The sequence below is a fragment of the Tinamus guttatus genome, unplaced genomic scaffold (genome assembly GCF_059628265.1).
Source record: "Tinamus guttatus ecotype Peru unplaced genomic scaffold, ASM5962826v1 Tinamus_guttatus_pri_ptg000080l, whole genome shotgun sequence".
Lineage (NCBI taxonomy): Eukaryota > Metazoa > Chordata > Aves > Tinamiformes > Tinamidae > Tinamus > Tinamus guttatus.
Window position 1 is genome coordinate 2187577 of NW_028288614.1, and position 23381 is coordinate 2210957.

At 43.2% G+C, this 23381-nt stretch overlaps 1 protein-coding gene across 1 annotated transcript in view; it reads left to right on the forward strand.

Moving 5' to 3' along the window:
- The first annotated feature begins 2326 nt into the window (after nucleotides 1-2326).
- ATAD2B (ATPase family AAA domain containing 2B) overlaps nucleotides 2327-23381 on the forward strand; it is a 69309-nt gene continuing 48254 nt past the window's right edge. The window contains exons 1-7 of the mRNA XM_088520133.1: nucleotides 2327-2485; nucleotides 14537-14691; nucleotides 16567-16613; nucleotides 17637-17790; nucleotides 19905-20007; nucleotides 21784-21892; nucleotides 23186-23302. Of these exons, the coding sequence (XP_088376259.1) occupies nucleotides 2327-2485; nucleotides 14537-14691; nucleotides 16567-16613; nucleotides 17637-17790; nucleotides 19905-20007; nucleotides 21784-21892; nucleotides 23186-23302 (844 nt within the window). The remainder of the gene's footprint in view (nucleotides 2486-14536; nucleotides 14692-16566; nucleotides 16614-17636; nucleotides 17791-19904; nucleotides 20008-21783; nucleotides 21893-23185; nucleotides 23303-23381) is intronic.

Here is a 23381-nt window from a genome sequence, read left to right on the forward strand (position 1 = left end):
CACAGGAGCGAGATCAGAACATGAGGGAAAAAGGACACAAGTATGGTCAAAATATTTAGTAAATATAAAATAAATAGCTTTTAAGTTGTGGGTTGTCTTTGGGCAGATCTAGATAGGCACCCAAGTAAACCAATTTGCTTGCATAACGATGAAGTTTATTTTGCTTATAAAAAGTCATCGGTGTTCATGAAAGGGGGAGTGCTGGTTCGAATCAGGCATGTTGCAAACAGATGTTATGCAAGCTCCCCCACCCAGCCCTGCCAGCGCGCTCTAATCCAGAGCTATGGCATTCAGTACAACCGCAATCGGGGCCCTGGCTTAGGCCACGGATTGATCTGCTGCCCTTCCACAATGGGGATAAGATTTTTGTGATGCAGACAAAAAAAAAGGGGTGAAGATCAAGGCATTAATTTTTGTTTTCAGACAACAAGATTTGGACTCAATATCTGACTTATATTGCTTATCAGTATAATGGAATAGGACTAAAAAGGGTACCTTATTTGTCATCATGATTGTGTAAGACTGACTCTTCCCAGCGAGCTTCTCTCCTGGTTCTTTCCCCTCAACGTAAGGGACAATCTCCTGCAGTTCCTTCCATCCCAGCTCTTCAAGATAAAAGGAAAATGGTTTCCAACTATCATTTTCAAAACCTGTAAGTTTTTAATGAAACTATTCCCTTAGCCTACAAGCCTGTGAAATGGTGATGCCCTTTCATAACCATCAAGCATAAACAAATAAATGAATAAATAAAAGGATATAAAACATAACAAAACCAATCTCACTGATCAGAACCATTCATAGTTTCAAGAGACCCTGTGGATTCTTAAACAGGATATAATGTAATGCTGCTAATAAGGACTAATAGCTCTACATAAAGAGTGCAAGACGAGGAAAAAGTTCCTAATTTCCATGCCCAAAACACCATGTATTTTGGATTATCTCATAAAAATGAAAGTTTATCTGTGTACTCAGTAAGAAAATGTTTGCTTGGAAATTTGAGTAGGCCCTTTTCTTATTAAATATCCTAATAGCATAGTTGCATTTATACATATTTTTATATGCTCTACCATGCCTTTCCAGATTCTATTGCTGAAAAGGAAGGTGTGGGAGGTAAAAGAAAGTAACAAGTTTCTCCATGTATTGTTCTTTACCACTGTTCTTTCAATTTCTGTCTTTAAAGAACAAAAACACTTTGATAAACCTTGCTTAAGAGCCTTGTAATCAGTAATTTTCTTATGCTATTTTTGTTGTTGGAGAAGAAGAAAGCATGGATATAACTTGCCCAGGAAAGCCAAACAAGTGCAAAAAATAGAATCAAAGGCAGAGGCTTCACTGCTCACGGCTTTATACTCACATTATTAAGCTGTGTTTCATTTAAAATAACTTAGGCACATTATTAAACTTAAAAAGGCGGCAGGTTGTGGTGGGAGCGGAGTGATCCTCGCCGCTCCCGACGCCCAGCCGTGAACACGGGCCGGGTTCTTGTCCACGCACAGTCCAAAAAGCTCCCGGGCCTCCAGCGCCCCGAGCATCTCCCCCAGAGGGGCCCGTTAGCGGATGGGGAAGGATCGGGAGAAGCTGCCCAAGTCCTGAGCAACGAAACCACCCCCACAAGCGGCGCCCAGGGCGCCGGACGAGCCCAGTGACCGACACGGCCCCCAGCAGCGAAGCCCAGCGGGCTGCGACGCAGTTCTCCAAACACACACACACAATAACGAAATAAACAAAGAAAAAACCAGCGGGAACGCTGCGTTTGGATCCACCCGCGCCCCGAGGCGCCGTCACCGGCTCGAACCGCTGCGCAGCGGCGCCGCTCCCCGAGGCGGCCGCTCGCCCCTCACCTGCGCGGTCCGTTACCGGCGGGGCCCGCGGGGCACCCGGCGCCTCCGCAGCGGCCTCGGCCCCCCCTCTCCCCCGTCCCGTCGCCGCTCCCGGGGGACGCGGCGGCCGCCGCCGCCCCCGCCCGCGCCAGGCCCATAGAGCTCGCGGGCGCGCGGCTAGAGCGGCGGCGGCTTCGCGGCGCCCCCCGGCGGCCGCGCGCGGCCTCGCGGCGCGGCGGGCAGAGAAAGGGAGACGGCGCCGTAATGGCGGCCACTTAGAGCGCGACCCGGCCGAGGCGGCGGCGGCAGGAGCCGGCGCGGCGGTGCCCGGCGCGGAGCGGCGGCCCCGCCAGCAGCGCTGCGCCTTCCCCTTCCTCCCCCCTCGCCCTGCCCGTCCCCTCCCCGCTTGTCCGCCCTCCCTTCCTCCTCCTTCTCCTCCTCGCTCCCTCCCTCCGCGCCGGCGGCAGCGGCGGCAGCGGCGCCCCCGTGTCCCCCCTCCCGGGGCCATGGTGAACACCAGGAAGAGCTCCTTGCGCCCCCTGGGCAAAGCGGCGGCCGCTGCGCCCGGAGCCGGCAGCCATTTCATCTCGTCCCGCACCCGCTCGTCCAAAAGGGGCACCAAGGCAGATGCGGCCGCGCTGGACGAGGCGGCGGCGGCGGCGCGGGTAAGGGCCGGGGGAGCCGCTGGAGACAGCGGGGGGCGCCGGGGCGGCTGCCGGGCTGCGGCGGGGAGGGGGGCGGGCGGGGTGAGCGGAGGTGAGGCGGCCCCGCGGGGTCAGGCGGGGTGAGGGGGGCGCGGAGCCGGCAGCGGCCCTTGAGCCGGCGCGGGGGGAAAGGGGAACACGGGAGACCGGCGGGTGGGAAACGGGTAGCGGGGAGGCCGCGGGGGTCCGTGCGGGCGCGGGACGGAGCCGCGGCGGGGGCCGGGGCCGCGGCCGGCGCCGGTGCGGGGCGCGGGGCGCAGCTCCCCCCGCGGCCGCGGCCGGCACTGCGCCCGCCGCCAGACAAAAGTTGGGAGCCGCGGCCGCCCCGCCGCGCGCTCCCCTCCGCGCTTATTTACGTATCGCTCCGCGTTTCTTTAGTAATTATTATTATTATTAACGCCCACCGCGCCTGGGGGGTGGAAGGGGGCGGTCGCACGTGTCCCCTCTCCGTCCCCCTCGCCCGCGCTGGATACGCTTAATTAAACGCTTTCCCGACACAAGTTACTATAAAGGCTCGGTTCGTGCCGGCTAACGGCACGGGAATCCCGCAGCCTCCCTTGGGAAGCGGAATTCCCTTTGGGGAATTGGAGCGGGGGAGCGTTCAGGGGAGCTCCCCCAAGCTGCCCTTTCACTTCCCTTATGAGCCCCCTTTTCTCCTTTTTCTTCCGTCCCCTCTTACTCTCTCCTCAATGTGCCCCATTCCTTCCTTCCTCCTTATTCCTTCCTGCTTTAATTTCACTAGGCGCGCGGGGATGTTGTACCACAGCTCTAATAAACTCTTGTTCTGGGCGCAGTTCCTATTTATTCGCGCGCGGCTCTTGGTGTGGTTAGTGAGGCCAAGCCTGGTGTAGCCCTTGCTGCGTCGTGAGTTTTCCGCTGCTCAAAAAATATCAAGTTGGGCTTCCTTCCAAATATTTTTCATCTCTATGTATTAGTTTTGTACTGCAAAGTTAGCGTGTAAGTTGCTGTCATGGTGCGAGGAGAGTGCACAAAATACTGTCATAAATTCAATGAATGCAGGCAAGGATAATTCTCCCAAAGCATTTTTTTTTCTAAATATAAGTGTATATTTTTGGTATAATGGAATGGACTTGTTCCACCGCGCATCAAATTTCATGTTTTCCAGGCAAGGAATTTTTGTTTTCATTTTTTTTTTTTAGACATAATTGCCAAAGATGAACAGAAGTTCTTAGAAAGCTTTATTTATTTATTTATTTCCTTCTGGGCATATATTGTCAAATGTATTTCCCACCATACATTGAAGTTATCTTTGGATGAGTGTTCTTACCCTTAGGCCTAAGAATTTGTAAGTTGACAGAGTCTCTTCCTGAGCTCCTGGGTCTCAGCAAAGTAGCTTCAAAGGAGGATTTCGGCGCTGAGAGGTGAATAGATAGAGCAGTGGGAGGACGGAGCCTTTGCCTTCGGAAGCGACCGTCGGGAGGCAGGAACACCTTGCACAGAAACAGCCGAAGTACCGGGGCCGTCTGCGTGGAGCTGTGTGCGTTTCCCAAAGCTGGCCGGAGCGGTGGCTGTCGGGCGGGTTACCCGGTGCCGCGGCCGTTCGCAGCCCTGACGGGCGTCGCGCTCCGCGCTGCACCGTGAGACCTAATTTTCTTGCAGAGAGCTTCTCTCGTGGGCTCGCAGGGAAATGCTCGTTAGGGCAGTGCTTGTGATTACCTTCCAGAATGTATTCTGAATGATTGTGGGTTTGTTCCCTATTAGCAACATGGACTGAGTTAGTAATCCAGTGGCATCCTGTGTGGTGTTGATTAGGCCTGATTAAACAGGTGAGGGGCAAGAAGCTGCCCTCCTTCTCCTCTACCCATTTCCATTTCAGATTTTTTCCCCTCTTGTGTTTTCCTGCAACTTGTTTGTTTTTACATGTTTGCAAGGATAGCCATGAACCTCCTCTCTCCCAAGCTCAGGGTAAAAGCCTTTAAAACCCCATCTTCTGGTCTTCAGGTTTGATTTTATGTCGAGTTATATGTTAGTAGCATCCTTTTTTGTTTGATCTGAATTCGAAGGCAGCAGATACTCGGTGAAAATGGACCATAATAGTCTAAATACCTTAACCTTATTCTTGATATTCTCTCAAATGTTGCTTTCCATAAGATGAGAATCAGGAAACACTATAGTAATTTCCGATTCCCATCTTAGAAAAAGCAGTGAGCGTCTTGCTATTTCCCAAGAGATTTGTTGGGGCTGTGTCCAGTATTTGAAAGATAAACTATGTTGAATCATTGAATGGTGACTGCAGTTCAGTAATTGAGATGAATGCAGTTGTGTCCACTTACCAGAAGCCAGATTAAAATTAACAAAATCCCTCGCTAATTGGATCAAGGAGCAGAGAGATTTATTCTCTGAAATGATGTCATAGCAGAGTGACATACAGAGGATATGGACATGGACAGGAAAAAGTGGGATATTTTTCTTACAAATACACAAATTCAGTGTATTACATTCAAGCTACAAAAGACAGGGGGTAATTGCGAGTGTAAGTGGTTAAATCTGTCACGGGTTTTCTGATGTATATATATTTTTCAGAAACTGAGTTGTGATTGTTGATGATATTTATTTGGCAACTGAAATGATTTTTCTCAGTCCTCTTAAAACACGAGCCAAAAAAGTGCTGATTGTGACAAATAATGAGCTTATTGTGGAAATAAACCCTTTTTAAGCATGTCGGTGTACTGCTTAGACATTTTGGAAACGTGCACCAGATGAGCTTAACTTAATTAGCCAGGACAGCATCAGCAGTGCCCTAAGAGCTACTTGAGGGCAGTGTGATAATTGTAACGCGCCGTCCCAGCTAGAAGTGGTGCTGCCAACGTGGTTCAGCGGCTGGGGAGCAGCGTAGAGCTCTCCATTGTGCTTAATTGCTAATAGGAACAACCACGGGCTTGTGGACTGTCGTGAAGTGCTGGCGTGTAAGGCTGAGCAACACCCTCCTGGCTCTGCACGAAGAATAGAGTGCAGTATCTCATGTCGTGGTTTATCAGTGTGCAAGAATGAATGTTTTTCTTGCTTTAAAAGTGTGATAATGGAGCTTGTTCTACTGTTTCATGGCGTTTTAGTTCAGTGCTGCATCTTGGTCTGTAAAAGTAGTCTTTACTGGTCACCTCTCGAAAATGTATAAGATGGACTTCTAAAATATTGTTTCTCTTAAAATCCTAGCTTTAGACATATGCTTTAGTTATTTCTAAAAATTATTATTTTCTCCTTAAAAAAGAGCCTGGTTTGGATTAATGTGTTTCTTTTGTTGCCGCCTTTGCAAAGCGTCTTAGAGTCTTCTGGGTGTTTCATGGGTTGGAATAAAACTCTTGGATAAAAGTTAGAGTTTTCCTACTATAGGAAGAAATTGAAAATTTTGACTACTTGCCTGTGAAGCACTTGAAAGAAAAAGCTCTTCTCAAATACCTGTATTTTAAAAGAACTGAATTGTCTTACTGTGGTGGTTTACAGTGAATTCGTGTCGCCTCCTAACAGTATTTAGTCATATTAATAAAACTGCTTTTTGGACTACTTTCCCTCAGTTAAATCCTCGAGCAAAAGGTTTAACTGGCTGCCGCTGAAGATCCCATGACAGTTTTGCGAGAGCGGGATACGGCTTGGGGTTATGTAAGATAATTAGTGCAGGTAATTACGCCCCGATGGCCTCCATCCCCCTGCAGGTTCGGTTAGACGCGGTTTGGGTTGGCATCTCCTGCCCTAAATTGTTGAGTGGTTGCTCTACAGTGCAAAACAGCTTCTGTTTTGTTCGTAATGAGGTTTTAAATGAATGCTGTGTGAAACTTGGGTAATTCCCTTCAAAGTGAAGGACCCAGTAAGTGGGCATCGGTGACCTGGAGCTTTCCCTGCTCTTTCAGAGCTGTGAGCATTTTGGGTGTTTCACTTGCGAATCCGATTATTGCAGAGAGAACTGACAATATTTTTCAGCCTCTTCCATCCTATCTTTTTATTTTATTCTTGTACTCTCCATGCTTTGCTTGTTTTCCTAAACAATTTTTACTGCCTCTGAGATTACTCTTGAAATATTATCTTCATTACCTTTGGTGTTTTTTTCCATAGTTAATTTTAACCATTAACTTTGCTTTAAACTGCTCGAGTATTGTTTTGTGTTTGTACTTTCTTGAGTTCTTTTCCTAAAGAAATGTAATTTCTTCTTGCCTGGTAGCTATTAAAACAGGCCAGTTTTCAACCATTTGTAAGTTTGATATGTTATCTTCTCTCACCTTGTTGTACTGCTGAGCTTGTATGCGGTATAGTATCTTCCACTAACATTGATATATTAGAATTTATGGTAAAAGATGTAGCTCCAGTATTCCTACCCTATGGATTCCTAAAGTCCCCCATGTGGGACTTCAGGGTTTGTCTAGTTCTGTGTTGTTTTTGTAGCCTAGTCTGAATTTCATGTTTTTCTTCATGCTGCTAGTAATGCATGAGCTAACTAATTTAAAACTTTGCTGGAAGGTTTCTGTCTAATTGCATTCAGAGCAGTTCCCATTTGAGCATTTTCTTAGTTTAGAAAGGAGCTTTTTGCCTCCTTTTCTATTTCCAGCTTTAAAAGAACAAGTAGTTGAACTGAGCTATAATATAAACTGATGAGAAGAGGCTGTTCTTCCTGTGCCCTTAGAAGAAACCTCTTGCATCTAGATTTTTGCCATGCTTTAGCAAACCTTGATTCCACCTATTGATAACTTTCTATTATTTCTCTGGTATGTCTTTCAGAACCTGAATGTTATTTTCAATAAAATTTAAAGCTCAGTATGTTTTATCTCAAGTTTTCACACAATTTTGCACAATTTTAATTTGGCTTCACTTCTGAAATGCCCTTTTAAGTGCATTGTAAGTACAAAAATACACAAGTTTTTCTCACCTGTTTTTTAGGGCACCTTCCTGTAAGTAAACAGGATGCTGCATGTGTTTCTTTGCTTTTTTTTTAATGGCTCCAGTGCTTTGATGTGTGCAGAGCTTGGGAAAGCCGCGTCCAACTACTCGCCTCTTGCTGTCTGCCCTTGAATCATTCTGCTTATTAATTTAGGTGGTACTGGAATGGCAGTAGTGAAAGGAGATGCTATTTGCTAGGCTGTCTCTGAGCTGTGTTATGCAGGAGAAATTATGATTTTTTTTTTTCTTGAGGAATAAGGGCAGGGGAAAAAAATTTGCTTGAAAGTTTCATTACTTTTTCCATGTCTGAACTGTAATCCTTTCTGAATACTTGCATAAATTTTGGCTGCAGAGGTTTTTGGTAACGATATAGAAACTCACAGAAATGGCTGGTATGGTTGATAAAGTTCTGGATAAAAATGGGCCGAAGTAATCTTCAGTGTTAAGCTATCAAGATCAGTGGTTTTATAAACTAGATCTGTGGATCTTCTTGGGATCTTCTAGCATTGCAGACAGCTGCGCAGCGAGTCAGGAGCTCTCCTCAGCATCCTGCTTTTCCGAAGGTGTTTTCACCATGAAGGGGTTTCGCGTGTGATGCAGATGCCTCAAAACTGCAGGTGCAAGAAAAGAGCAGACTTGCCAATGTGAATGCTGGCCTGGCCATTTGATCAGCTGGATCAGGTTGAGGCTACAGGTCCAGCTGAAACTAGACCTCCTCCCCCTTTCCTCCTGCTCCCTCAATAGATGTGACTTTTCAGCTATAAATTCAGAAAGTCCCCCTAATTTTAAGGGGTGGCAGAGGAAGAGGCACAGGGAAGCGCTTGGAGGGAGGACAGTGCTGATGTGCAGAGCAGAAACCCCAGCTCTCGGTCTGCCCTGAGTCTGACTCTCACTTTCTTTTGATTCCAATAAGTCTTCGGATTTACAGCTCAAAAGCCATTGAAGGGCACCCAGCCTGGAGGTAAACGGTGCCTTTTCTAATGCAGATGGTGTTAGTGGTTGGTAGTGTCACAATAAACAGCATGGCAGGCAGCAGTTTTGCTTTTAACTTGTAAACTCTAACTTTTTGCAAAAAGCTTTTGTTTTTCTACAATTCTACAGTTGAAAAGTTTGGGAAAATACATAGGAAATCTTTATATTCTTTAATGGGTGATACTGATATGAGCAGTGTTTACTGAAGGAAGCAAATAGTGCAAGTGAATATTAAGAGTATTGATCCCCCTGCAATTAAGGAGTCCTGTAATGCCATTATCACCCGTGAAATGCAGCCTTTGTAGCTGTTATTCCAAGATCATCAAGCTGTTCCTAAACGTTAACATTTCCTCTTCTTCCCTAACAGCTGGGGCAAGGCAGTGCCTGCTAAATGATGATTGCCTGCAAACAAGGGCAAGTTAGAGAGCTGCGTCTCCCAGACGCTTCTTTTTAGTCAACTTGGCCACTTTTCATTATGCCAAGAAGGTTACGGCGGAAGATCTTAGATGAAGTTCACAGGAAGATGGTTTATGTGCTCCAATCCATACAGGCTTGTGGTCACGTTTAGCACACAGGGATGCGTGGCCACACGATGGGAATACAGAGGCTGCATCGTGCCACGCTGGGACGTGGCGTCACGAGGGCTTCTCGCCCCGGACAAGTGTATCTGGTCCTGCCTCTCCTAGGGAGCAGCGAGGAGGGGGCCCTTGGCAGGCGAGCCCAGGCTTGGCAGCGCTGGGGAGCCCGTGGTGAGATCCCTCCTCCCGAAATGAGGACGTGGTGCCAAGGGTGAGGCCCGGGGGCCGCCCCGGCGCAGCGCTGCGCTGAGAGAGTTTCAGCTGCCTCACGTGTGTGCTCAGTGTAAAGACGCTCTTAGTCTTTCGGAGCAAAAGATGCTACGAAAGCAAAAGAGCGAATGTAAGAAAAAGCAATTGCAAAGGGATTTGAAGGGATTTGCTAGATTATGGTCAGATGACATTATTGCGGTCCTGGTAGAAATTGTGTTTGATCTAGTTAACCAAAGCTGGAACCAACCACGAGCAAAACTAAGAATAGCTCAAAGCTTGTGAACCCTTTTCATTTGCTATGTGCTTAGTAAGTGTAGCCCCTGACACTGGAATACTGGAGGATTCCCAGCTCATCCTTGCTCTTCTCCATAGACCTTGCAGTGCTGTGTGGGAGTTGGTGCTTTAACCTGCCTTGTTTACCTGTACCCAAGCTGATACCCAGGGGAACAGGAGGCGTCTCCAGAATTGTTGCATAGACAAATGGTGTTTTCCATATATTTTACTGATATGTTTGGAGTGGTGTTATAAATGCCAACATTTTTGTCCTTTCCACGAGTCAAATGAGGAAAAAGCTCTTTTTAACTATCCATAGCTAATGGAGAATTAACTAAAATTAGAAGTAAACAGTTGTGAAAGCCTGTAGCTGAAACAGATTTCTTAATTATGTTTATGTTGTCTTCATTGAAGACAAAAGTACATTTCAGGCAGTTGGGTATTTGTTCAGTGGGGCAGGGAGAAACTAAATTAAATGTACAAAATGCAGTGGAATAGGACAGATCAGTTAAAAGTGAATGTTGGTTGGTCTTGATTTGCTGTCCGAGACACAAGAAGGAGTCACAGAAACAGAAAGCAAGTCCAGGGCACGAACGTGCTGGGTTCGGCACTCTCGCCCCTGGCTTGCAAAGCAGCACGAGCGACCAACCACGCTGACTTTCGAGGTGTGGTGGAAAGCGAGTCCCGGGAAGGGTGCAGCCCACGGAGTGCCCAGCCCGGAGAGCGCGTCGTGCCCTGGCGGAAAGCTCCGCCGTATCAGCGTGCCCGTACGTACCCTTGTTTTACCAAGGCTGAGCTGCGGCAAAGCAGCCGGCGTGTCTTCCTGGAGCTGCGAGGTGTGGTTGTGGTTTGTACTGGGAAAACTGGCTCCGCTCGTACGTGTGCCCTTTGAGACAGCGGCGATGGACGTGGCTCGTGCTCGGCCTGCGCCGCTCGGCCTGCTGGATCACGGTTATACTCGCATGGTCTGATAGCAATGGAGTGGGGAGCTTCGGGGTATCTTGGGGGAAATGACCTATTAAAGAAGTTTTCAAGACTGCTTTTTTTCGTGTTCTTAATATGCTAAAACTAGTCTTGGTATTTGAACTTGGAAATTAGGCCAGCACTTAGCAGCGAGGACCTCCTTGGTGTGTTTGGCCTAGAGTCATGCTCGACGGCTGCATTTCTTCAGGCACGTCTTTCCTAATGGGATAGACTAAGAGGGGAAAATGCATTTTTTCTCTGCTTTTTAGTCTGTGATCTTTAAAGACTTAAACTTTTTTCTCTAATGCTATAACTTGTAGGAGTATTTTGAAATTTATAGAGATGGATATGAAAGATGCAACAAAACCCTGATATGCAGCATTGTTGTAGTATGTTCTTGAAAGTGGATATTAGAGGATCATGAACAACCTTTTCCATCTCTTTTCCTTTCATACAAGGTGAAGAGAACGTAGATTATCAGTATGCAGCTGTGTTTGTTTTAATGCTTTATTTGCTTATTTATTCTCTTTAGATTTGGTTACTGGGTTTATTGCTGCTCTCATTTGACTGCTTTCAGCAAAGTTAGGTTTCCAGAGAGTTTCCTCCACTACCTCTGCAGGGCTCCCGCTGTTGATTTGTAGCTCCTTAACAGCCAATTTGAAGTATTTCTTCAGCTGTCAGATTTAATTTTGCTCTTGACTCCAAAGATGAGAATGAACAGTGTGTTCCTCCAGTCTAGTGGTGTCCTTTAACTTCCCTTCCCGGTTTATTACTGGTGAGAGAGCTTTCTGTGAGACACTCTGGGCATGGTTTTTGCTGTCTGGGGTTACAGTGGGTGTTTGCTGTGTTACATTTTTGTTGGATTGCCTAAAAATGCACTAAATTTGGTTTAGCTGGATATAATTCATGACATTACGCAGCCTGTGGTTTTGATTTGTTTGTGCTTGCTTTTAATTTGTGCCTCGCACCTGTCTCAGCCCTTTGACATGCCTGGTTTTTGATCCTGGTCTTGTGTGCTTTTGGTGTGCTTTTAGGCAATTTATGACACTATTAAGGTTTTAATTTTTTTTTTTTGCGCACTTGTGTTCTCCGCATTCTGTTGACGGCACCGCTCTCAGCATGAGTGAGTCTGCAGCAGTGCCAGAGGTTCAGAAGGACCTGTGAGTTCAGCGCATTTGTTCCTAATTCTGCAGTTGCCTTATTAATTTCTTAATATAAGTTAGATGCTTATACTGTGCATTTTCCTTTCTGGTCCCAGAGTGCTTTTGTGGTGTCTTCTGTTAAATAATAAGCTTCTGGTTTGAAACTGAAGTACTATTTTTAATCATTGAAAGTATAAATGGTTTGTGACCCAGTTCCTTGAGGGAGCAAGTTGACTGCAATAGACCCGTTTTGCTTCAAACGGGAGGAAGCAGTGGGCAGAACACTCTCTCGAAAAGCTTCTCAATTTAAACTTAATTTATTTTCTTGTTCTGTCGGATCCCAGACTGGCTAATCTCTTGAGTGCGATGAAAACTCATCCCCGTATCTCAGTGCAGGCAGGTGAAAGGTCTGGATGGTGATGTAGGTGTGAATTACTTGCCTAGATTTCCTAGAGTTTGGTAGTGCTACCTGGAAAACGGGATCCAGTTGCTTTTTAATATGTTTAAAACATCAGTGACTTCTCGGAGATTGTATTCGCTTTGTTATTTCTTCATGGTAAAAGTATTTTGTGTTTTTGTGCATCTTTTATGGCAGTTGTTCTAATTTAAGGCAGTAGGATTTGGGCTCGACTGTCTTAAAGTTTCGACTCCTTCCTATCTCATTTGTTAAATTGCTGTGCAGAGTTATATACAGGCAAATGAGGCTCGAATGAAAATATCCTCCTAGGAATAGCAAAGAGTAGGATTTTCACATGGGAAGGGGCAGGAATGAGGTTTAAAAACTATGCATTCTTAATTCCCTTGCTTGCAAAACATCTTTAATGCTGCCCCTCGCGAAGGCGCAGTGTGTGTTTGTGCCTCCTCCTGAGCTTAATTTTCTCCAGCTGCCCCAGCCGGTTCCAAACTGGTTCTGTGGCTCCCCTTGAAGCTGTGTCTGTGCAGAGCAGCTCCTGGAACTGCAGCGAGGAAGCACTTAATAAAATAACGTCTCTGCAGACAGCGGGTTTCTGTAAGCCCCCAAATCAGCCTGTGTCCGGTTAAAAGAAAATAAATACAGTGTGAACACAAATATATGAAGTATTCAGAGGTGAATATGTGTGATGTTGGAGTTTTGAGAAAGTTTGTGTTTTGTAGCTGCAGTCTGTCATTGAAAACAGCTGGCTTGCTGGTCCTTGTCTTTACGCTTCCACCTTGCATATAATTGTATTGCAGTTAGGAAGTTATCTTTCTTTGCCCAAATATAGCAGCATTTGGAATCAAGAACTTCTTCTAATTTTAATATGATTCTCCAATATAGGCTTTGCAAAGATTTGAGTTAAAAATTATGTATTTTCTCACTAATTGGAATAACTAGGGAGAAGAAAGTGTAGTTACAATCATTTAATCCTAGTTAAAAATAAATAGGTATGATGAATTAAATTTATAATTTATGATTAAAGTAAATGACTAGGTTAGTGTCGGACTTGTTAGACTCTTTCTAGAGAGGCAAAACACTAGGGTTTGCTGTAGGAAGGGGCAGCCCGTGCCGCTCACACCAGGCCCAGCCGCCCTTCCAGCCCCGTGAGCTCCTCCGATCGGCTCTCGTGGCACCCGGCACCCTTGCAGCCAGGTTGCTTTAGGCTTTTTCTTGGCCACTTTTCTAAATCCTCTGCTCTGACAGTCTGTCTTTCTTTCCGGAGCGAGTTTTTTTTTTGCAGTTTGTTATGTGGCGCTGGAGGGAGCGTAACCTTGAGCGCTCTCGAGTGCAGAGCACGGTGGTGGTGACAAGCCCGATGAACAAACCAGACTTGCGTCGTTATCTCTGTGGCCATGAATAAAACTATATTTTGTTCCTAGATGAAATACTACTTTCCTGTGAGGGTGACAGAGCCCTGGAACAGGCTGCCCAGAGAGGTTGTGGAGTCTCCTTCTCTGGAGATCTTCCAAACCCACCTGGATGCCATCCTGTGCCACGTGCTCTGGGTGACCCTGCTGGAGCAGGGGGGTTGGACTAGATGATCTCTAGAGGTCCCTTCCAACCTGACCCATTCTGGGATTCCATAAATACTTGTTGGCAATTCCTGGACACTCAGTATCTTGAAATCGGTTGCCCTGTTGTGGTAAGAGGGGACGGGTGGATCTTGTTGTGAAGGTTGTTTCCATGAGCTGAAATTTATGATTTAAAGGCTGTAACTTTTTCTCTTGTTGTCCACGTTAAGAGTAGCAGAGCCTCAAAAGGTCCCTGGCAGTCTGCTGCTTATGCAGAGCTTGGAAATAATCCTTTGCTACTATCCCTGAGTTGGTCTCTGTCACCTCTGATACACATTGACAACATCAGTCTTCAGGACATCTCAAAGAGTGTCTAAAAGTTCCTAGATCTTTCATTCACGGAGTGTATCATGCTGCTAATGAGGACATTGGCGGAAAAGTGCTATAAGATTATGAAATCTGCTTCCAGTTACTCCTCAGCCATGCATTCGACTGTGTAGAGAACAAGATATTGCAAAACTCTTGCAGCAAGAAGGAAGACCATAAGGCGACTGTTTCAACATCCCTAATAGAGAGATACTGCCAGCAGAGTAAATCCATGCGACGATTTTGAGTATCTTAATTTTGCTCTTTTGATTTTTTCTTGTCTTGCAGGTAGAGCAAGGGTAGCAATGTTACACATAAGCAAAATACAATTATGGTTATAGAACCATAGTGGTTGTTTAGAAATAAATGTAAAATACTGTACAAAACGTTAATAATTCAAAATACATACTTTAATTTCCTGTAATGTGTTGACAATAAATAATTTTAACATTTCCTTCAAGCAAATTCCTGAATCTTTGATAGAGGAGTATGTGAGTTAACCCTCAATGGTTGTTTTTATTTATCAGAAACATTTGCCTGCCTTTCTATAATTAAACTTCACTTTTAGTTGCATAGGCAATCTTTTTCTAAGACAGGCATAAGAGTCGATTAAATATGGTCTGATGCTTTTTTTTTTTTTCTCTTTTTTCCAGAAAGATGAAGGTAGTGATGCTAGTTTGAGCGATAGCCACGTATCTCCTCCCGCCAAACGTACCTCAAAACATGCTGATCCTGTGTGCAAAGACAAATCCAAATCACGCAGTTCTGGGCAGCGAGAGGAATGGGGCATCTCAACGGGACAGTCCAGGTAACTGGAGATGGAGAAATTAGGTTTTACCAATTTTTAATATTAACCTGCTCGTTCTAGTTATGTAGTGAGGTCCAACTCATGCATAATGTGTATTTTTTTTGAAGCATATAATTTTCATGCAACTTCTAGTTCAAGACTGCAGAAATGTGGATTCCATCAATCCTCTCATCTGTGTACTTCTTTCCTATGCTAATTTATGTGCTAAAATGGAAAGTGATTTTACTTGAAATGCTCTCTGAATTCTACATTTCTGGTACATCCAGGTTTAGTGACTTAATTGGTGTTTTTAAGTATTCCATCCGTAAGAAGACTTTACATTTTAATTAGGTAAAATAGTATTTTCCACATTTTTAGGGAATGGATAATGGTCAAATCTTCATTTACACTGTTGTCACTCCTGTTTCCTATTGGATTTAAGGACCAAATTATTTATTATTATAAGGACCAGGCAAATTACAGCATTTTATTAAACACAGAGTAAGTCATTTATGTATTTGAAAAGAGAAGTAATGTTTCATTTTCCTACTCCTGATTAGTAGTAGTCAACAACCTTGTCTGGGTATGATTCTTCACCTGATTATAGGTGAATGAGACAGTGTAGACGTTACCTACCTGTGGCCATAGCCCTTCTGTTATTACTGATAGCTTTGTAGATACATATTTCATATTTATTGCAATGCTTTGTAGGTAAGTGTGACTGTAATTCATTGCTGGACTGTTGTCCTCATGGATGAACTATATTTAAAATCTATATAAATCTTAAAAGAAAAAAAAGAAACAGAATAATTTGACTGTAGCATTCTATGTGGCATGGCCATTTAGCAAAGTATGGAAGCTCATACGCCCTAATTTCTTTTACTTGTGGATTTGTGCATTATAGAAATAATTAGAAACAGAAAAAATATTTAGCCTGAATAAGGCTGGGAGAATTGAGACCATTGCCTAAGCTGAAAGTAGATGAGGACACCAAGCTGGTGCTGTGACGTGCTTAGAACCTCCTGCGAGATGTCTGTGTATCTGAGTTTTTTGTTATTTACTGCCAAAATCTAAAGCCCTGTGCCAAATGATGACCTTGTCTCTTAAAGATTTACTCAGCAGTTGTTGCTAAATATTTTATTATAACCAAATGGCACTTCTTTACTCATCTGAACAGAGAAAACGTTATTTGGACAGGTAGGTGTAAACTGGATGTGTAAATATGGCTTTTGGTGGTGCTACCCAACCTTTGCAAAAATCCCTTGTTTTACAGGATTCTTATTACATGTTTTCTAGAAAAATAAGAGTGGAAGCCCCTATCTTCTCCTCTTCTGTCAAACTGAGCTTTTTGCAAAGCTGTTGAACTTCAGGTCATGTTCAAGTTCAGACTGCATTTATTATTTATTTATTTAAAGATTTCCCTGTCTTCTCCTTTCTTTATCAAACTTGCATTTTAACTTCCTCACTTGTTCTCAAGCAGCTCCTCCTTATCCAGTACTGGTGTGCAATATATGTTCACTTTTCTATGAAGTATTTTAGTGTGTTGGAGGGTTTGCAAACAAAACCTTCATTGAAGAGCTACATCAAGATCCTGTTCTGGAACTTATGGGAAAGTTAATAGTAGGACAGGGATTAATACAGGACATTTTTAGCTCATTTAAGTGGGGGGAATTCATCTAATTGCTATTTGGCAGTTTTGTTCCTACTCTAGTGCTGGACAGGAAGCATGAGAGACACTGCAGGGAGTAGGTTTCACAAACATTTTGAAGTCATCGTTGATTGTGCAACATTTTAAGAGTTTAACTTTTAAAGTTTTGTTTTTGTTAGCTATTTTTTTTTATTAGCTATTTTTTGGCAAAAGAGTGTTAACACTGCATGTAATGTTCTGTTTTCTAGGTTAACTTCTCAGCCTGGTGCTACATTACCAAATGGACGTAGCTTGTGTAAGTGTATCCTGTGAACCCCGCGTATTTCCTTTTATGTTTAATAATTTCATGCCAGTGATTTTCAGTTGTGCGTATCTTTGGTAACTTTACTGATTGCTGTGAACATTTTGATGAGAAGTTACTCTTGACTCAGTTTTCTTCCATCAGTATCTTGGATGTTCTCTATGGGTATGGGGAACGCTCTCGGATAAAATTTCATTTCTCAATTCAGATCTTTTCGCCATGATTTCAGTGTTTTCCTTGATTCCCAGATTTATTGTTATGGACCAGTTCTGGCCTTTCTCTCCCAGCTGGTCTCTATAATGTACTCTTTTTGTTTATTTAAATTTGGCCTTTTTGGCTCTTAACATTATTCTACTGCTGCTTAGGGACCTGCCTTGTCTGCAGCTCCTGCTCCCTTGGAACAGTTTTCCTGTATATTTCTACCTTGTAAACTTGCCATCTTATTTCATATCTCAGCTAAAACCCACATCTTTCTTTCATGTCCCTTTCTCATAAATTTGGTCTCCTGTAGTTCTGTGTTGACTCTACGTAAATATTGCTCCATTCAAGATTTTTGTTGTTTTCATTATTTATTATAGTGCCTAAGGAACAATCAGGAGTGGGATCCCTTTTTGTTTGGCACTTTACAGAGTAGCTGATACACATTTACTTGCAAAATCAAGTGTGTTGTATGTGATCCATGAAACCTATTGAAACTGGGGGCCAGCTGTCCTTTTTAGTTGATTTTAGTCTTGATGTTAACTTAATTTTAAGTAATGGATGTTTGTATGCCAAACTTTCATCATAAAATATGTTCTGTTGTATAAGGAAACAAACTTAAATCTGAAAAAGCTTGTACAATGTCATTGATGGAATTATGATTTTTTTTTTCCTCCCCCTAGTGAATATAAAGATGCTCATACTGTACTCCATAATAAGTTTTGATTTATTGTTCTTGTTAAGTGTTCTGCTTATTAATTCTTGTTTGTGAAAATGTTGTTTCCTGCATTTTGAAGTAGTAATACCAATTTCTCTTAGCTCTCAAAAGCCATTCCCTTCGAGGGGATAAAAAGGGAGATGGGGACCATGCTTGCATAAACGGAGATATAGAAGTCAGAAAAAGTTGTCGGTCCAGGAAAAACAGATTTGAAACTTTGAATCAGAGTTTATTGTTTGATCAGCTAGTAAACAGGTATGTGGGGATACTTCAGTTGCTATCACAAACATTTCATTTATTTTTTTAAAGTTAGAAAACCCTGTCTTCTAGTGCCATCTAAGTTTTTGACTACAGGAACATATTATGTGGAAACAAACTAGGTTGTAGTTTGAATTAAAAGTGCTGCCTCCTGTGCTGTTACTGCCTACATCATCTGTGCTCTCCATGCAAAGCAGCTTTACCTGACTTTCATGGAGGAATAAGCTGCTTTATGTTTCCCCTGGGGGGAAAAAGTGCATGTTGGCAGTTAATGCAGAGTGGCTGACATGCTGCAAACCCCCACCCTAGTTTGTCCCTCAATAACCTGTTTCTGTAACTATACCCTAAGTGTGATGTGAATTGGCCGTCTATAATGATCTAGGTACAGGGAAAAAAAAAGTGGAAACTTTATGGATCTCACTTGTATGATTTGAATCATACAATATCAGAACATTTACGTGTTTATTTACTGTTTGCTAGTAATTCACATAGAATGGGTGTCACTTTTTGACATTTACGGTGCAGACAAAGTAGGAATGGGAGCCAGAAAAAAAACTTATTGAAATGCTGTTTTGTGTGTATGTGTGGCCTTTGGTAGGTCACTTAGTGTTTCAGTTATCACACCTGTAGTAAAATAGGTTCTGATTAATGGGTTCTGATACTCTCACTTGAGAGACTGCTTAGTAGTCTGTTTGGAAAATGACTTAAACATAAACATTGCCAAATGTGATATTTATTGCTAAATGTATACTCTTGAATCTTTCTATTTTTTTTTTAATTTTATTTTACTCAGTTACTAGTCGGTATCAGTATACAAATTTATATTGAGTTAGTTTATTTTTCTAGTTGCAGTTGAATCTCCCTCTCTTCATCAACAATAGAAAAAAGTCTACCGTGAAGACTGTAATTTGATAAGATCAGGGTACTGAAGCCTACACATGAACTTATATTGATACAGTGGGTCCAATTATTGGAGATTTTTAACAACAGGTTAGAAAAACATCTGTCAGGAATCCTTTAGTTAAGTAGTTTGTTCTTACCTGGCAGAGGGGGTGGACTTTTCCAGGTCCCCTCCAAAATATTGGTATTGATTAGAAGCTATAGCTTGATTTTTATTTATAGGAGATATGTCACCTATCACAAATATATTGGAAGAATTGATTATAAATTCAGGGAACACTTATAATGAATTCTCGACCGTATTGAACTTGCTTGCAGAGCTTTCATTGACTTATTTCTGGCCAGCATTTCACTGTTTAAGTTACACTTGAAGAGCTGGTAAGAAGGCAGTGACTCTCGCTTCCTTTCTACTTCTGCTATACAAATATAGTGAAATTCTGGGGAAAGTCTGCCATAATCTACCACAATCACCACCATAAATAGGTGGTTATGGCAAGTAGCTGAATAATTGACTTGGGCTGGTTAATAATCTGTTGTTTTCTTCCTTGGCAATAATGTACTTTGGCCAAGATTGTTATTTATACACCTCCGTTGTTTTACCAGCTCTTTCTGAAGAAATTTGAGTATAATTAAATAATAGGTGAGAAATAGTGCAATAGTAAGCTCATAATGAATGGTGGAGTTTTAGGTTATACTAACTTAAAAACAAACAAACAACAACAAACCAAAAAACATTGTATCATTCTGAGGCCAGGGTAAGAAATTAAAGCTTATAGGATGGAGGCATTAGGTTGCTCTTGCAATATTAGCTATGTGGATTAAAAAAAAACTTCCTTATTTTGACATTCTGGCATCTTCCCAGAGCAGTACTATTCACAAATTTATAAATTATATACTATACTCTGGAAAACATTTTTAATACTTTGCAACCTAATTTGAACACAGAGAGTTGTTATTTCTTCTTCTGCATACTCTTTAGTTCCTATTTTGTAGGTTCATCTTTCAATTTTCTTTATCATGCTTGGATTTGTAGTTAGTTAATAGATTCAGAAAGTTACCCTAAAACTTCCAGACTTGAATTCAACCTGTAGCTCTTTGGATGACCTTAAAAGACCGTAAAATTAGATGCTTGAATTATTGTATGCTATGTAAAGCCTTCTGCAAATCTACTGTTTCAAGACTGAAATCTCGACCTGTTACATGTGTTTTAGTACTGCTGAAGCTGTCCTGCAGGAAATGGATAACATTAACAGCAGGAGAAACAGGCGCTCTGGCGAAGTGGAACGGCTACGAATGTGGACAGACACAGAATTTGTAAGCGCAAAGTGTCTCAGGTGTTTGATAAAAGTAACAGCATGGCTTGGGTTTTGTGTGGCTGTATACATCTGTCTTTATTGAAACATTTCAGACCTGGATAACATAAAATCCACAGATCATATATGTATTGTATAAAAATACTGGATCAGGTTTTCTTTATTGATGTATTGATTACCATATGCTTGTGATATGTTGTGGTGGTTGATAATCTGCAGACAGACCAAGCAATTGTCATCTCTATTATTCTTTAATAGAACTTGATATTAATATTTAACTGTGTGTCGGACCATATGCTATCTGGGGGACTTATTCACTGACTGTTAAGTGAGGCTGCTTTTGCAGTCCACATGTGGAGGGCTCTATTGGAAAATCGCTTGGGGAATAATAATTGTATGTAGTGCTTGAGCAGTTCATCCTAGAGACCATCTGTAGGTGTGTGAAGGAAAAGAAGGTGGTCAGGAGTAGTCAGCATGGATTCACCAAGGAGAAGTTGTTTGACAAACCTGATAGCCTTCTGTGATGAGGTGACTGGCTGGATGGACGACAGGAGAGCTGTGGATGTTGTATACCTTGACTTCAGCAAGGCTTTTGACACCATCTTCCATAACATCCTCATAGGGAAGCTCAGGAAGTGTGGACTGGATGAGTGGACAGTGAGGTAGATTGAGGACTGGCTGGATGGCAGAACCCAGAGGGTTGTGATAAATGGGGTCAAGTTTGGTTGGAGAGCTGTGGCCAGTGGTGTCACGCAGGGGTCAGTACTGGGCCCGGTGCTCTTCAATTTATTCATCGGTGACTTGGATGAGGGCACAGAGTGCACCCTCAGCAAGTTTGCAAATGACACCAAACTGGGAGGAGTGGCCGACACTCCCAAGGGTGGTGCTGCCATTCAGAGAGACCTAGACAGGGTGAAGAGCTGGGCAGAGAGGAACCTCAAGAGGTTCAACAAGGCAAAGTGCAGGGTCCTGCACCTGGGGAGGAATAACCCCAGGCACCAGTAAAGATTAGGGTTGACCTGCTGGAAAGCAGCTTCACAGAGAGGGTTTTGGGAGTCCTGATTGACACCAGGTTAACCATGAGGCAGCAATGTGTCCTCCTGGCCAAGAAGGCCAATGGGATCCTGGCTGCAGCAGGAGGAGCGTTGCCAGCAGGATGAGGGAGGGAATCCTGCCCCTCTGCTCAGCTCTGGTGAGGCCGCACCTGGAGTACTGGGTGCAGTTCTGGGCTCCCCAGGACAAGAGGGACATGGAGCTTCTAGAGAGGGTCCAGCATAGAGCAACAAAGATGATTAAGGAATTGGAGCATCTATCTTATGAGAAAAGACTGAGTGAGCTGGGCCTGTCCTGCCTGGAGAAGAGAAGACTGAGAGGGGATCTGATCAACATGTTCAAGCACTTGAGGAGTGATTGTAGGGAGGATGGGGCCAGGCTCTCCTCCGTGGTGGCTGGTGACAGGATGGGGGATAATGGGTGTAAGTTGAAACACAGGCAGTTCCATCTCCATATGAGGCAGAACTTCTTTCCTGTGAGGGTGACAGAGCCCTGGCACAGGCTGCCCAGAGAGGTTGTGGAGTCTCCTCTGGAGATCTTCCAAGCCTGCCTGGATGCCACCCTGTACCACGTGCTCTAGGTGTCCCTACTGGAGCAGGGGGGTTGGACTAGGTGATCTCTGGAGGTCCCTTCGAACCTTAACGATTCTGTGTGTTTCTTATTTAAATGTGGGTTAGCACTCTAAGTGATGGACTGATTAAGGTGTAAATTAATTTAATTCCAGGAAAACATGGACATGTATTCTCGAGTAAAAAGGAGAAGGAAATCACTGCGGAGAAATAGTTATGGTATTCAGAACCACCACGAAGTGTCCACTGAAGGGGAAGAGGAAGGTATGGATTGTACAGAGTTGCAAGGGCTTGTCCAGAATACTTATACAGCAAAATTCTCCTGAAAATAAAATCGAGAGCAACATGCTATGCTGTGGAAAGTAACCTTGTTTGGGATCTGGATTTGGATTTATTCATTAAGCAAATTAAAAAGCCTATTGAAAAATACACATTTTAGGAAATCTCTTTAGCAGAATTTTGGGGATCTCTCCAAAGAGTGTTCTTTAAGCAACAGTAACCCATATTTATTTGAAAGTAGCAGAACAAAGCTAGGTATCTAAATATCTATGTACTGCTTATTCCCTTACATATATTCCCTGTAACAAACTTCTGTGTGGAAATAAGGATGTGTTGCGTGTTGTCCCCAGCTGTGCATATTCTTGTTGCCTGGCTATTCCTCATATTCTGGCTGGCTGTTCCCAAAAAGACATACGATAGTGAATTCTTCATCTTTCCTTTTTACTTCTCCATTTACTGAGTTTTAGAAAGCTTGTAGGGACACGACTGTCTGAAATTTCACCTTCCTTTTTCATCTGGATGAACCTCTGTGAACTAGATCAGTGGCTCCAAAAACTCTTGGAGAAAGAGGGAGGTTGATGGCCAACTTGCCTTGTGTGATCAATGCCATGCTTGGTTTTGCTTAAGAAATCAGACGTAGATGGAGTTTCAGAGATGAAAACAGAGTGCAGCTAAAAATGTCTTTTGATTCTAAATGGAGAAATTACTGTAGGGAGTATGATCTGCCCCAGCTAATAAGAATATTGTCCTAATTCTGAAATCCAGGGGAAGAAGTATTGATCTTATTAATAAGGTGAATCTACAATACCTTTACAGAGTGTATTTGCTTGAAAAAGCTTTGTGTAAAAACCAGATTATAAATCTCAAAGCTGTACTTATTGCCAAGCTGGGTCAATTTTTTTTTTTTTTTTTTTTTTTTTTTTTTACCCCAGGCTCCTATAGGAAGAGAGGAGAAAAAGACATTTCTTAATTTGAGAAACAATTACTCAAGGAAAATGATGGTGTACAATGAACATTAGCTACTTTACTACCCAAATGAATTTGACCATATTTATTTGTATTGCTATTCCAGAGCCTTCTGTGGGAAACTGGAAGAAGTGTGACAGTGTACTGTAGGTTTATCAAATTTCTAGTGACTTATTGATTAGTGGTAACTCATAGGAGGCGAATAACTCTTGGTGGACATTATTATTATTATTCTTTCTTGTTTGTTTGTGGTGAAGTTAGCTCTGAATTCAAGAAGTAGATGTGTTTTGAGAATCTTTTTCCCCCCCATAGAATCTCAGGAGGAAGATGGAGATATAGAAGTAGAAGAAGCCGAGGGAGAAGAAAATGATCGACCTTATAATCTAAGACAGAGAAAAACTGTGGAAAGATATCAGGCCCCTCCAATAGGTGAGGAACTAGAGCTTTCCCATTCCATTCTGCTCTGTGGATTTCCCTGACTTTCCAGAATACTATGGGTGAGGGAAGG